At 56.1% G+C, this 15,302-nt stretch overlaps 1 protein-coding gene across 1 annotated transcript; it reads right to left on the bottom strand.

The window, feature by feature from the left end:
• Positions 1–3,069: 3,069 nt before the first annotated feature.
• Positions 3,070–14,149, bottom strand: MYBPH (myosin binding protein H). Its single transcript, XM_056361596.1, has 11 exons — positions 13,677–14,149; positions 13,305–13,439; positions 11,239–11,406; positions 8,563–8,651; positions 7,345–7,540; positions 6,868–7,007; positions 6,563–6,722; positions 5,594–5,730; positions 5,006–5,192; positions 3,804–3,845; positions 3,070–3,215 (listed from the first exon to the last, which is right to left on the bottom strand). The coding sequence occupies exons 1-10, from the start codon at positions 13,915–13,917 to the stop codon at positions 3,835–3,837; spliced, it is 1,464 nt and encodes a 487-aa protein (XP_056217571.1). The 5' UTR covers positions 13,918–14,149; the 3' UTR covers positions 3,070–3,215; positions 3,804–3,834.
• Between the last annotated feature and the right edge of the window lie 1,153 nt (positions 14,150–15,302).

A 15,302-nucleotide genomic window follows, 5' to 3' on the forward strand; every position in this document is an offset into this window, starting at 1 on the left:
CCGTGGCAATGCCAGCACGCCCAGGGTGACGAACCCACCATCCCCACAGAGCAAAGAGTCGTTCTCCAACTCACAGATACCAGGGAGGTAGGTAGAGGGGAAAGGAAGCCTTTAAGCATAACCCCAGGGTACTCTGCAAGAAGTACCCTTCGCTGCCCCGATGGCTCCCCACGGAGCCCAGCAGCACCCACCAGCCCTGCAAGCTACACCCAGACAGCTGTGTCCCCTCCATGTGTCATTTCTCTCCTTTCACTTCAGCGTTGAGTCATTTCTCCCTCTTTTCTCCTGCCTGCCTTCTGTGGAAGGCAGTCACAAGTATCTCCCAGCCCCTGCCCCGTGTCCCCCATGTCACTCCCTACCACCCTCCCTGTGCAGCCAAACCCTTTTGACCAAACCTTGGTGGCTGATGCAGCCACCTCCACGGCCCAGGGGAGCAGAGGGGCACCTGCACCCCCCTGGGGCCAAGCAGGGAGGGCTGCAGGCCACCGTGGCCATGCTGATGCTGCCACAGGGCCACTTCCCCACCCCGCATCCCTGCCTTAGGTATGGCTGTGAGCAGGGTGTATTATCGGTTACTTTTGAGGAGATGGACCAGTGCTGGGTTCATGGTTGGACTCCATGATCTTAAAGGTCTTTACCAACCTAAACAGTTCTATGAGTCTATGATCACCCCCACCCAGCTCAGTGGTCCCTATGGATGCTGGCAGCTGCACTGCCAGTCCCTGATCTACAGCAGGACCTTTTCCAGGGCCAAAGAGGTGGTGGGAAGAGTTAATTTGAGGTAATTGTTATTCCTTTCTTATCAGCATCCCTTGTTCAGCACTCTCCCATTGGAAACACACTTCCTATGACCCTGGCCCTGTCCCAGAAGGGTCGTTGCCCCTTGGACGTCACCAGTCACCAACTGACAAAGTGACTGCAGCGACAAGTTCCTGCAGGGGCTGGGAGGTGGTGCAGGGAGGAAAAGGACCTTGGAAGGGTGAGATTTATGGGTGGCTTGTTAGCTGGCTATGGAAAGCAATGCTGTGCACATGTAGCATATGTTGGGTGTCCCCTTTGCCCACTGCTGCAGCCAGCTCTGTTTAGCGCGGAGGGGGTTCCTCTGTTTCTCTGGAAGGAAGAGGACGGCAGCAAAGAGAGGAGATGCGGGGCTCAGCCTCCCATATTTTGCAAGGGCATCAATATATTGTATCCAGGCTCCTGGCTCAAACCACACTGGGCAAAACTGGAGCAGAGCAGAAAAGCAATAGCAAGGACAGGAGCAAATCCTTCCCTTGGGCCTCATCGCGATGGAGGGGTCCTGAACACCCTCCCAACCTCCTTGATGTGAGGAACCCAAAATCATTAGTGCCTGAGGATGCTGCAGCTCCAGGCTAGTGCAGAGAGGACCTCCCTACCTCGTGCCCACAGTCCCTTTGCACAGCAGTAGCCTGGCCCCGAATTAGGGCTGCTGTTTACCGAGCACAGGTCTGATTCCCACTCGCATCTTATTCCTGCAAGAGGCTGCTTTCCTGGAACTGATGCCTTTGCCTGATCCTTGCTAAGGTGCCCAGAAACCTGACAACTGGGATGCTCATAAATAAAAAGGCATGTGAATGCTTTCAGAAAAAAACATCTAGTGGATTTTTCCACTCCATGCTCTCTGGACCTTTCCCTAGGAGAGCTCACTAAATGTGGATGCTGTTACCCACCCCAGTCCCCTGTGGGGTTACAAACACAGTCTTTGCCCCGTAGGATCACATTAAGAGTCTGGAAAGGGCACAGCATGCAGCATGACACAGTCTTGGAGCTGCTGCTTCCCCCTGCGTTAGCAACCCCCCCGCTAACACAGCCCAGCCCCAGCCCCTGTCCCCCAAAGGCTCCCACTGGCCCAAGCCACATGCCAAGATGCCAGGGACGTCAAGGGGGCCAGGACATCCCCAGCAGTGCCCGAGGGCAGGTGGGAGCGTGCCAGGGGAAGAGCTGCTCTCCACCTGCCAGACACACTGCAGCCTCTGCCCACTGCCACCACTAACCCCAACCACCTCGGTAAACCAGCCTGACCAGCAGCTGGGGTAAAAATTAATCCGACAATGCCCTCTGATGGTGGAAAGGATGGCTGGAGTGGACAGTGCGGAGCCCCTGGGAACAGCAGTATCCCCACAGACTTCATCCTGGGCATGACTGGGGGCACGCAGGGACAAAGCAGAGCTGCAGGAGTGATGCTGCGGGGAAGGGACAGCTTTCAGCTATGGGCACTGCCTGGCTTTACTCTCCAGTGGCACCAAGGGCTGGGCTCGGATCTGCAGATGCCCAGGCTGGATCTGCACCCACGCCAGCAGTGCCAGCACCTGCCAGGATATGCCTCGCTCAGGGCAGGGTCTGGCCCCATGGCCAAGCTGGCAGATGGGGAAGAGAGCTCCTGCCCTTGCCCACCCCAGCCCCAGAGGGATGCTGTGCTGCAGGAGGGGGTACGCCAAGCTGCTGACCCCTGGCTAACGATGTGCTTAGTCAGTTTGATGGATCTGTCTGGGCTCTCTGTTAATAAACAGCATCTGACCTGAGCTGTCTCAGAGCTGTACGGAGTCATCTTTATGCACACGAGCTACCAGTAGCTAACAGGGACCATCCCTCCTCCTCCAGATAACACATCGGCACGTCCTGCCCCTGCTGTCTCATGCTGTGGGGAAGGGATGCTGGTGGCAGCATCATTGCTATGCTAGCATGGATAAAGAAATTGTACTTCCATGAAGAAGCATCAACATGCCACAGTTTTGATATTGCTTTTTCCACCCCCCAGCCAGAATTATTCTCCAGCAAGAAACATTTCCCCGTCCTTCTCCTTCCCGTTGTTGGGTTGCTACTGGTTTAATCATCTTCATATATTCTTCAGAAAGCTGGTCCTTTCTTTTCAAGCTGAAAAGCCATCCTCAGTTTGATTGGATGATTATATGAACCTGGAGCATACCTGGCAGCTCTCTCCCCTCTACCTCCCCCACCCAACACCCCCACAAGGAGCAGGACAGAGCGGTTTGGGCTTTTTTATTAGGACCAAAGCCCCTGAGATGGGCTTGTTTCCTTGTCACAGCTCCTACAGAGGACCATGCCATGGCAGGCTGAGGTACAGCCCCCCCCTCCCCCCTGCCGAGAACTGCCAGGGAGGGGCAGGCCAGCAGAGACCATGGCCAGAAGCATCACCACATGTCATGCTACCACACAGCAGCTGCAGCATCCACCTGAGTAAAGGGATGAGATCTGAGTCCTGCAAGGGCATTGCTGCCAAGAGAGCAGTGGTGAGGGATGAGATGGGAAACCACATCCCAGCTACAGCTGTAATGGAAGACAAACCCGGCCCAGCTCTTCCACCCTCTCCCACCCCAAAAAACTCAGGTGCAACTGCTTTAGCTCTGCTTTTCCACCCCGCAGTCCCATTTTACACCCCTTTATACCTGCCCCCAGTACCTACACCCCTCATGTGCATCCAGCCCCTGATGCCCCAGGTCTCTGAGCCCTGTCTGCAAACTGGAGCTCTGCTAGCCATGCTGCCCCTGCACCTGCCAGGCACATCAGTCTCCACGGGCATGTTTTTCCTCCTGGCCATATTCACAGCCCTCCCTCCACCTTGCAAAAGGGCAGGTTTCTCTCAGGCTCCGCACCCGTTTTTCCCACCCCACCAGTGCATCTCCAGCCATGGGATGATGGAGACCTGAGACTGGGGCTCCATCAGCAGGTGACAAGGGCTAATTCAGGACACTCAACCCACCTCAACCCCGATGAAGTGATCCACCCTCCCCCTCCTTCCCACAGCCCCAACCCAGACCTACCTTGCTCTTCTTCTTGTGCTCTGATCTGTCCTCACTGGGGCACTGCAGGAGAGCACAGGAGATATAAACCCCCTGAACTTCCCTCGTCTTACTCCACTTTTGGCTACCAAAAGCAGGCCAGGGTATAACCAACTTATTCATGTGCACACGTACCAACACGCACCTACACACACCACCCTCACACATACACACTCCAAGCAATCATGCACATCCCCATCACTGCCTGCTCCTGGCCAGCTTGCCCACAAGATCCCAGCCTGGGTGACTCCCAGGTGCTTGGTGTCCCCAGCACAACCAGCAGCTCATCCTCCTGGCAGACTTCACCGTGCTGCCTGCACGGCTGCGCTGACAGCCCTACCTGCAGGGCAGCGTGGTCAGGGCTGGCTGGGTCAGTGCTCACTGCATGGGCTGGGAGCCCTGCCACCAGCTGCCACAGAGCCAGCACCAACCCCATGCCGTGCTGGCAGCCCTGTGGCTCCAGCAGGGACCGAGGATGCTGGGCACCTGCCGGATCAGAGCCCTGCCTGCGTGAGAAGTAGGGCAGAGCATGTCTTGGGGCAAGCATGTGCTGGGAAGCCACGGAATGAGAAATAATAAGTGTGACACGTGTCTAAGGACACACTGCCACTCAAGGAACATGCATGTAGTGTGTGGGCATGCATCCTCCTGCATGCCAAGGAGGGTGTGCAGCATGCAGAGGCAGCATCTGCAGGGAGCAAAGCAGGGCACCCGCATGCAAGGGCTGGGCTGGGCGCTCTGCTGAGGCAGGGAAATGTGAGCTGGGAGCTCTAGGCAGGATCCTGAGGCATAAATCAGAACAACCCAGGTGCAAGTGGAGGGCGTTCAGCAGAGCCCCCACCCCCACCCCACCCCTGGCTTGGGACACAAGTGCTGGTAGGCACAGTGAGGGGCAAACGACTGTCCCAGCCTCCGCCAGCACCTCTGGTCCTCTGGCTCTGGAATTTCTGGTTTCCTCCCCATTTATTGGCCATGAATGAAGGCAAGCAATTTCAAGGTGTTTCAAGACCGATAACCCAAGAAGCCCAAAGCTCCAGCTCCAGCCCCATAGGGCTGCCCCATGTCCTTGGGCTTTACCATCACCAGGATCAACACAGAACAGGGACAAACGACACCACCGTGAAAGTGAGAACAGGAAAAGCAGGCAAGGAGGCCTGCTCCTCTATCTCCTCAGCCAATTTTACCTTTCACATCAAGTTTGCAGTCTACTGAGGCTTCCCCCAAGGAGTTCACAGCTTTGCAGGTGTAGATGCCCCCATCGAAAGGGCTGGGCTTGCGGATTTCCAGGGAGCAGACACCCTGCTCGATCATCGCTATGTATTTGGGGTCTTCCCGTATCTCCATCTGATTTTTCATCCAGATGATTTTAGGCTGGAAGGCAACAGGATTTGTTTGTTTGTTAAGACAGGGAGAGAAATGAGAAATCTAGCTGGCTCCAAAATGCAGCCACCTCCCTCTGCCGTGACCCTGCCTGAAGCTGGTGGCCATGGTGGGATTCATAGTCAGGAGTTCGAAGAGCTAAACTTCCCATTTTTGAGCCCTAAGCACTGCTCCACAGTTCCTTCCCCAGTGCAGAAAGAAACAAGACATGGCTTGAATTAAGACCTGTCACCCATCTCCATGCTTATGCTTATGTTTATACACTCCAAACCCACTCAGAATTGCCCTCTAACCTCATCCAGCCCTAACCCAACATGACCCACTGTCTCCCAGCACCTCCAGCCACCCTGCAGCATCCCCACTGGTGGCTGCCCAGGGGGGGAACCACTGACCTGGGGGAAGCCCCGGACGCAGCAGAAGAGATGTGTGCTGTAGCCCCGGGTCGTGGTTCGGTCTGTTAGGGGCTGGGTGAACTTTGGAGGCTCCATCATGTCCCGTTGGGGGATCTTTTCTGGCTGGTAAACAGTTTCTAAGAAAATAATTAAGTCTAGGCTGAGGCAGAGCTTGGGCTCCTGGGCTGACCAGTACATAGTCACAGGAATTCAGCCCAAGATACCCCAAAATGTTTCTGCTCCCTCACAAAACAAGCCAGACAGCATCTAGCCCGACCCAAGGACCTGGCCTTCAGCTCAGCCCAGCTCTGTCTATAGATCCCTTCTCATCCAGCCATGTCATGTTAGTTCCCAGTCTCTGCAGGGGACAGGGAAGATGCCAGTCTGCAAACCATCACTGCAATGCATGCTACATGCGGCTTGCCAGATACAGGCCAGACACCTCTCTGGATCTCCTACTCCATCCCCAAAATTCAGGGCAGAGAAGTAGGAGCTGGAGATAAGCTCTGCAAGTGGCAGAGACCCCAGCTCACTATGTGCTACCATGGAGCAGGATGGAAATAGCTGGAGGGAGAATGGGGCTGAGGGATGCTGGTTTGGAGGTTTGGCCCCGAGATGGACCACTGCACGCGTGCCTTCCTCTGCTGGCCCTGAGCTGTGGGGTTAAAGCCAGGGCTGATCCTCACCCCTCCCAGCTCCTGCTTTGATTCCGTCCCAGGAATTTCCATGCCTTGATCCCACCCATGGGGCTGACCATGGCACAAGTCTTCCTTGGAGGCAAAAGGAGGTGTAGAAGGAGGGCAGAGGACCTCGCCCTCAGGGCTGCACAGCCTGGGGACAGGGACCTGCCTTGGCATCAGCCCAGCAGCATCACCACAACACCGAGGAAGCCCCACTAGCCCAAATGGGCATAGGACCCCTCTTGCCCATCAGCATCCCCCAACCCCTTAGCCAGAGCCTTGTCCCTACTTGTCTTCTGGATGTGGGCCACCCCAGAGGCGACAGCCGCCTTCTCGCTCAGTCCACAGGCGTTTTCCGCGAACACCCGGAATGAGTAGGTATTGCCGATGATGAGGTCGGAGATGGTGCAGCTGGTGCGGGTGCAGCGCTCCAGTGCTGTGAACCATTTCTGGGAGGAGGGGAGTGAAAAGAGTGGTGAGGAAAGGCAGGCTGTCCAAAGGATGTAGAAGGCATGTGGGGAGACAGGGGTGTGCAGCTGCTCCACTCCCACCAGGACATCCCCAGCACCAGGACACAGGAGTGCCCAGACTCACCCCACTCTTCTTGTCTGACTTCTGCACCCTGTAGCCCTTAATGTCGGAGTTGCCATTGTCCACTGGGGGGGTCCACTCCAGCGCCACATTAAAGCCCCACACATCCACCAGCTTCAGGTTCTGGGGGGGGCCTGGTGGCTCTGCAAACACAAACCCTCACAGGGTGGCATCCTAATTTGCTCCCCCTGCATTCTGTGCCTTGACCACCCCTTGCACCTCACTTTTAATCTCTTATCACCCTGTTGCAGCACACGAGGGATGAGAAGCTGCAATGGGCATGGGTGGCAGAAGCCCTGCATCCCCAGGCAGAGGAGTTAATCTCCATGACACTGCAGAAGATCCCGTGGAAGAGGGACACCAGAATCCCCTGCCTTGTTGGTAGCCCTGTCCCATCCCACCCAGAGCAAGAGCTATCCCCAGCCAAGGGGCAGAAATGAGCCCCAGGGTGGCCCTGCAGGGTCCCATCCCCAACCTTACCGATCACTCGAATGTCCAGGGTAGCCTTGTCCTCCGCTCCATTTACCCGCACGGCAAGCTCGTACTTGCCCGAATCGCTGCGCTGCGCGTTGCGGATGTAGAAGATGGTGTCACTCTCCAAGTTGCGGATGTTGATGCGGCTGGTGTCCAGGGGCTGGTCACCCTTGGTCCAGATCACCTCAGGCTGCGGCTTTCCCTGGAGCAACCCACACAGGCAGGTTAGGAGCCACTTGAGCACATGGTCCCACCACATCCTGCGGGGAAGGATGGGTGGACAGAGCCAACCTGCTTTGTCCAGGCAGCAGTGGCCTGGATCTGGCCTCTCCCATCCAGCAGTCCCCAGGGATGGAACTACAGCCGGTCCCTGCCAGTCCCACTGATGTGAAGCCATCAGGCTCCAGGGATGATGCTGGAACATGCTGGTCTCCCAGAGTCCTTATGGAGCAAGCCCAGCTTTACCTGCCCAGGGTATCTCAGGCAAAGGTGTGCTCCTGCGGCGCAGACACTGAGCCCAGGTTCCAGCCTAGCAGCAGGGGCTTGAATTCAGCATCCAGGGCAAATTCATGCCTGGAGCACAGGCAGAGCAGGCTCCCAGCTGCTTATGAGACATGGCATGGACATGTCCCTCAACTCTGGGGCAGCTTTCTGCCTCTCGCTTTCCCCTGCTTGACCAGCATGTTTCAGGACTGGTTTTCTCTATCTCAGATGCCATGATGGAGATGCTTTGGTGATGCCCCACACAGTATATGATCAGTTGAGGAGAGGACCTGCAGCCTGGCCCACCAGTTTCTGCATCACTCCCCCCATCACACAGCCCTGGGGCTGCCCTGCTCCAAAGGCAGCTGCTTTCCCCAGGAAGGTCCCCACTGCTGTGCTGTGGGGTCTTGTGGTACATGGCCAGATCCCTGCCAGGAACATGAGCTGAACAGGGCTCATGGGCAGAGGCAGCAGCAATAGCTAGCCCATGCCCTAGCATGTTTGGGGTGGTCCTGTTGTCACTACTAGCAACGAAAACGCAGCAGGAGAAAAATGGGAACTAGGCAGGAACGGGAGAGATGTTCCCACCCCGTCTCCCACCCTTGGCCCATGAGACATGGGGATCAGGATAAGCCAGCCCACTGTTGGCCCCAGGCATGTCACGGGGGCTAGAAAAGTCACTGCAGAAGCCAACCTGCAGAGAAAGAGCCTGGGGGAGTAACTCCCAATTCATCCACCTACCTGGAAAGGGATCATCATGTTCACAGCATCCCCAACGTGCCTGACATACGTCTGCCGCAGGTGACGAGGCACACGGATCCTCGGGAGCTCTGGGGACCAGAAAGTTATGCAGTGGGGCCAAGAAAATCACAGCCCCCAGCTGGCTGACCCACCCCATGCATCCCCCCACTTGGCCATCCAGAAATCCCACCCAGAAACACAGCCACCTCTTCCATCCCATCTCCTGGACATGCTTGCTTCCCTGCAGGGCCGTGCCAACCTACCCCATTGCCTGCACCCCAAAATTACACCCATCCTTGAGCCCCCAGGTCACCAACCCGACAGCACCACCCCGATGGACCATTCGCCTCCATTGTAGCCAGGCCACGGACACCAACATGGGCTTACCCAGAAGAGCCACAGCACAGCCTACACGGCAGCAAGGCAGAGGACAGCATCTCTGCGTTAGGAAATATTTCTCCCCAGTTCAGAAAGCAGACGGCCCAGAGGCACACAACCCAACTTTTAACAAGGACAAGGCTCGCCAGACCTCCACCTTCGATGTGCGCTCAAGGCCATTGCAAGACCAAGATGGTGCATGGTTCCTCACAGCAGAGCTGTGAAAGCCCCAGGCTTAAAACGAAGGCTAACATCCCCAAGGGAACATAACAAAGATAAGCAAAAAACACCCTGGAGAATGTTGATGGAGTCTCCTTCCCAGGGTGAAAATAGCAGCAGCCATGTAACCCTACCGGGTCGGTGCCACTGGGTGATCCTTCTGGAGAGGCATTGGGTTTACGTGAGCCACTCATAAAAAGCTGCATGTCTCTGCCTGGATTAAACGTGCCGGAGCTTAGCTCTGGGGAGGGGGCATGGTCAGAATTAACCCGGGACTGAGCAATGGCTAAACAGCTGTGAGCGTGAAACACCGGCAGTGGGCTGGGGAGGGCAGGGAGATGCCCAGCAGTCCCAGATGGCCCCGCTGACAGCTGAGATGGTCCCTCCTCTGCTCTTGCTGCTATTCATTTCGGGGATCCGTGCATCGATGCTGCCACTTGGGCTCATCAGTCTCAGCGGGGCAGAGAAACCTGACCTCGGTGGAGGAATGTTAATTCATGGGTGCTTTCTCCAGCTCTGTGCGCCTTGCTCAGCTGGAGAGGGCTGGACAGGGTTGGTGGCCCAGGTGACGTGCTGCTGTGGGTGGAAAGGCATTTTTCCTGCTCTAGCTCCCTGCAAAATGTAACTCCCACACCAAATCTTCATCTGGTTTCTCCTTGTCTCTCTCCACTTCCCAAACCCACTCATCCCACCTGTTTCCAAACTCTCTGCCGTCTGTATCGCTGCTATTTAAAATCCCTTGTGATGCTATAAATGAACCGATAAGTACAAAATGCAGTCCCAAATAAAATGCGAAGATCAGAAGGTAACGGACGGGGCAAAGAGGAATGGAGTTGTGGACACCACACAGACCAGCACCACTGGAGTGAACACAGGGGGGCAGAGGGACACTGGGGGCTAATTTGCTCCTCAAAGCCAGGCAACGTGCACAGGGCTGTATTTCAAATGAAATGCATGAGTGGGCACGTGCTGCTTGTTAATGAAGGGTTTCAGTCAGTAAAAAGAAAAGAGGGGGGAAGGAAACCAACCCAAACACCTCACCAGCACGGAGCAAGAGCAAGCTGTGCGTGGGTCCTTCAGCTTTTTGGGTTTTACACCTCTCAGCTGGTACACACAGTTGGGACAGAGCTCAGGCAGCAGGGGCAGGGGGTTTGAAGTGGTGGGCGCAGCGAAGGATTAGAAGTGGGAAACACAAGTTGTGTACTTGGTATCTCACACCAGTCCTCCCTGCCTCATCCTCCCTGGTCCTACAAGTTATGTTGGGATGGCTTTGAGATCTGGAGGTAAACACGGCAGCAGACGCCAACCATAAAGCCATGTTCACCTCCTCCGGGCAGACTGAGAGGACAGACCCTGCAGGACCCCTTCCAGATGCTGATAGCCTTCTCCAAGCCTTTTCCTATGAAAAGCTGATGGTTCCTGGAAATAACTTTTGTTATTATTATTACTATTTTAAAGCAGCTGAAATACATGATGTGTTCTTTGAGTAATAGGAAAACCCGCGCTTTAATAATTCCTTGTAAAGGCAAAATAAGTCTATGTATTTGCTAAGTGAAAACTAACCTTGCAGTCATACATCAGCCTCAGCACATTCACAGCACCTCGGGAGGAATGCGAGTCTTGCTAAGCATGGGAGAAAGTCATTCATTGGCGAGTTCAGCATGATTAAAGTTCCCATGCTCCAGACTACCAGCTCGTGACTTTCCTTAGCTAAATAAACAAAGCTGTCCGATGTGTGTGTGATGGCATACTAGAGATGTAGTATGGCCAAGAAGAGGGAATGTGCTGGAAATGAAACAGTTTCTGAGATCTTGCAATGAAATCTGAAAATGTGGCTCTGCACCGAGTCCTTCACCCGCAAAGCTTCACCATCTGCAGGATCAGTGTTGTGAAGTCAGGGAGCTACTCCATCCCACCCCAAGAGAACTGGACAGAGTTATGGAGAATAACAACCTGGTCAGGGGCTGGATTGTGACGTGTTAGAGTGCGGAGGCTGCCCAGGCTACAAGGATGGACGGCGATTCCTTTGCACGGCTGGCAAAGCCCACAGGACCCACGCGCGGCAGGAGCGGTACTTACGGAGGATCTCCTTGATGAGGACTGGCTGCTCCAATGTTGCCGGGACACTGGCCCCGCTGGCGCTGACAGCCTTCACCCGCACATGGACCTTGTCACCGGAGTTGAGGTCCTGGATTGTGTAGCGGGTGGAAAGAAAAGGCTCCTCGTTCACGGCCGTCCAGTCTGTGCCTGCGATGAACAAGCAGAGCACTTCAGCCGTGCGGTGGACAGACGGACGCACACCCCAAAGAGCAGGATCAAGCCACAGGGGTGAAACCAGAGGTAAAGAGCCTCTCCCTTCCTTGCAAAGACTGCATGATTTGGGGCAGCAGCAGAAAAAGGTATCTTAGAGGGGAGGTTGGCCACCCCACCCTGCCAGGGAGCGTGGGGCACGAAATGCTGGCAGAAGCTCAACTGTTGTTCAGGAGGCTGTTTGCAAGCAAGAAAAGGCATTAGGCCAGCAAACATGGTCCCTGCTGACCTTCCAGGTGAATTTCTAGAAGTAGTTAAGATCCTTTGACAGCCCTGCCAGCCAGTCTGCTCCCCTCACTGCCCCAGGGTAACTTGCTGGGGCTCACCATGTTCCCCAGCACACCTTCCACATCAGGCAAGGTCTGCTCGTCACCTGTCAGCTAGACATCTCTGACTGTTCTTCCTGCTTGGAAGGGGCATCTCAAACTCACCCCCTAGCCAAGATGCAGAAGCCTCCCCCCCAACAGCTAGCTAACACAGCCTTGTGATGTGCCAAAGCTCTTAACAGGTTTCTCAGTTAGAAAACAGCTGCCCCAGTCACCAAGGGACTGGCTGTCCCAGGTGGGCAATTAGAGCCACCCGTGAGTGCTGGTGTTTGCTAAGCCACCATGTGCACCTTCAAACCAAGAAGGTTTTCCTGTCAGGGCCATTGGACTAGCCAGATCCCACCAGCTCCTCTTGCCCTTCACCATGGGCATTACTCACACCAGCCCTCACTGGGATCTCACCGTATTTTAGCCACCCAGGGTCTTGCACTAGCCCAAATACCGCAGTCACGGAGCCCATGTGGTTTTCACTGAATGACTAGCGCTCTCCTGTCACCCAGCCAAGCTCAAAGCAAGCTAGGAGAGCATCCAAAACTGTGACCTTTGGGTGGCTGTCAGCCAGCACCCTCCAGGAGTGGCTGCATCTCTCCTTCTCCCACACAAGGGCCTCATCCCCCATCCCAGTTTACCTCCCCAGTCCCCAGCCCAATGATGGAAGCCTCCCACAGCCAAGCATGTGTTGATCTTGTGTGCCACGAGCTAAACAGCCAAGGGTCACAGACCAAGCTCCCCAAGGCCCATTGACAACCTGGGTCTCTCAAACCACCGCAGCCACATACAGCACCCAGCCCACCAGTCCCAGCCTCCCCTTGCAGATCCTCCCAGCCACACAAGTCATTCACTTTCACCCCAAAGCCAAGCAGGGCTTCAAGAGAGCACCCAAAACACAAGTTTTACCCACCTAGCCCATTCCACCAACCAGCCATGCAACTGGAGAAGCGCAGATAATTGTTGCCACCCACCAGCCCACCTCCATCCACAATGGCCATTCTCCTTCCAAACATCTCAAGCCCCATCTGGCTCAGGCAGGGCTTGCCTGCCGATCTATGGTAGCCCCTCTTGCGCTGCCCAGGATCCTTTTCCCCCTCATCCTCCCACCTTACCCCCATTCCTTCTGCACTTCGTTTCAGACTAACGTGGGACAATCACATCTTCTTCATCCTGAGGTCTTACACCACCATCCCAACCCCAGGTTTCTGCAGAGCTGGAGTTCATCAGAGACCACCCTCACTGGGTATGCTGGTCTCTCCTCCTCCCTCTAACACAGCAGTGATATTAAAACCCATCCAGACCACTGCTAAAGACACCACTGCTATCTGAAGCCAGTGGGAAGCCCTGTTCCTCCATGGAAAAAAAAAAAAAAAATCATTTAAAATGAACCCATTTGAGCAAAGAAAAGAAAATGGTCCCCAGGGACACGCACTTCCAGGTTCTGCCCAGCTCCATCCCATGCCTCCCCAGCAACACAGCAGCTCTCCACGCTTACGAGGCAGGAAAGCCCAAGCCTACTTCCATCTTTGCAGATCTCCACCACGTATCCATCCAGGCCCGACTGGCCTGTCCGTTCTGGGGCTTTCCAGGTCAGCATAACCGAGTTTTCGCTCACTCCTTCCACAGCCAAGGACAAGGGGGAGCTGGGCGGCTCTGTAACAAGCGCAGTGGTGAGGACAGGCTCTCGAGTACTGGGGCTGCTGGAGGGCAATCACCCACCCTCCATGTTGGTCCTCAGCCCCCCCCCCCTCCTAATCCCCCAGCCTAATCCCACTGCAAAAATACCCTTGATGACTTCATCCCTCCATCCCTTCACCCCAGCACCCCCCATGCCCCCTCCCAGCCTTGCATATCTCCCCTCCCCGCTTCGGTGTCCGATCCCGTCCTCACCTGCCTTTGGTTTCTCAAGCTTCGGTTCAGGGGCTGGGGCTTGGGGTTCAGCTGGGGGAGCCGGGGGACCTTCTTCAGGGGCTGGAGTCGCTTCTGGTGTAGGGACAGAAGCGGACTCATCTGCAGGGGCTGGGGGCTGCTCAGGGGCTGGGGGCTCTTCAGCAGCTGGGGCTGGCACTGGCTCTTCTTTTGGAGCTGCCGGAGCTGGGTCTGTGGCCGGAGGTGCAGTTTTGCCGGTCATTGCTGCAAAGCCGGGGGGGCTGGAGAAGAGGGTGTTTTGGGGGGTCTCTTCTCTGGGATCTCTGCTCTGTTTTGGGGTCCCTGCTCCAGACCAAAGGTATCTCCTCCAGATCTGGGATCTTGACTCTGAAGCTGGGGTCCCTGCTCTGGACCAGGCGTCTCCACTCTGGACGGAGAGTCTCTGCTCCGGGACGGCTGTCCTGGGAGGGGGGAACCGGCTGTCCTGGGAGGGGGGAACCAGGTCACTGAGCCAGAACAGGGGCTGGGAGATTTTTATAGGCTTCGGCTGGCACTTGTCACCTCCCTGCAAACCAATCTGCCTGCGCAGGCGGGGGCCGCCAGGAATAGCCACCCGGGACCTGCACATTCAGCAGCATGCCGCTACCCCTCCTATAGGGCCGCAGCATATGGTCCTGCCCCCACCCCCCAGGCTCGCACGGGACTGGTCAGGCCAGAGCCAGGTCACCTTTCCTTGGGGACATGTCTCCTGTCCCCAGCACCAGCAGCCCTCTAGCTATGGACTTCCCAACGCCCTCACTGCCACCTCCTCAGCCACCCACTGCACGCCCCCCCCCCCAGCCTCCCCATTGACCCTGCGCCCCAGATGCCTTCCCCCAGCCCCTGCATTAACACTAGACCCCCAATCCTCCCTGATAATCCTGCACTGACCACCTCGACCCACCATGTCCTCCCACAGCCCCAGATCCCTCTGCTCCCCCACATACTCCCCCAGCCTTGACCGCATTGTTGAGGTTAGAAGGCAACTCTTGGGATCACCTGGACCAACCCAGCTGTCCGTACCCCTGACCCATGTTCCTGGAGAAGATTTATTGCATCCCTGGAGAAGATTTATCAGCAGCCAGCCCTCTGCCTTCCCCTCCAGCCTGTGCCCTGCCCACTCCACCAGGACCTTATCCACAGAGTTTGGTCACCCCAGAGCTCATGATCAGCCACCCTTCTGTTAGCCCTCAAACTCAGATTTGCCCCAAAGCCCCCCACTGACCTAGGAAAGCCCCATTAGTCCTGTAGGATCCACCCTTGCTCCCCCCACCTCCCCTTGTTTCCCTCCCTTGCCATGCCATGCATGAGGCGCTGCTGAAAAGGTCTCTGTCACCCCTGGTCTGACTCCTTAACCTTCCTCAAACTGGGGCTGACTGTTTTCTCCTGTTTCCCAGCTACTTGCCTGTCTCCAGGGATGCTGCTATGGAGGATCCAGGCAAACCCGGCTCTCCTGGGCGTTGGTCCAAAGGCTCACAGTTCCCTGGTCCCCAGGAAACACCTCCCAAGATGGACATCAGCGTCAAGAGGCATCTCGGAGACAACCAGAGCCTGAAGCTCTGGCAGAGCCCGATGATCTGAGCTTTGCTGACAAGGGGGTGGCTTTCC

This window comes from Falco biarmicus, chromosome 16, assembly GCF_023638135.1.
Source record: "Falco biarmicus isolate bFalBia1 chromosome 16, bFalBia1.pri, whole genome shotgun sequence".
In the NCBI taxonomy this organism is placed as follows: Eukaryota; Metazoa; Chordata; class Aves; order Falconiformes; family Falconidae; genus Falco; species Falco biarmicus.

Excerpts from the sequence above, each read along its gene's own strand:
- MYBPH (XM_056361596.1), bottom strand. The coding sequence starts at position 13,917 with ATGACCGGCAAAACTGCACCTCCGGCCACAGACCCAGCTCCGGCAGCT. Across the intron at positions 13,440-13,676 it reads GCTTGAGAAACCAAAGGCAG|AGCCGCCCAGCTCCCCCTTG; the intron begins GTGAGGACGGGA and ends CGCTTGTTACAG. Across the intron at positions 7,541-8,562 it reads ACATGATGATCCCTTTCCAG|GGAAAGCCGCAGCCTGAGGT; the intron begins GTAGGTGGATGA and ends GGGTTGCTCCAG.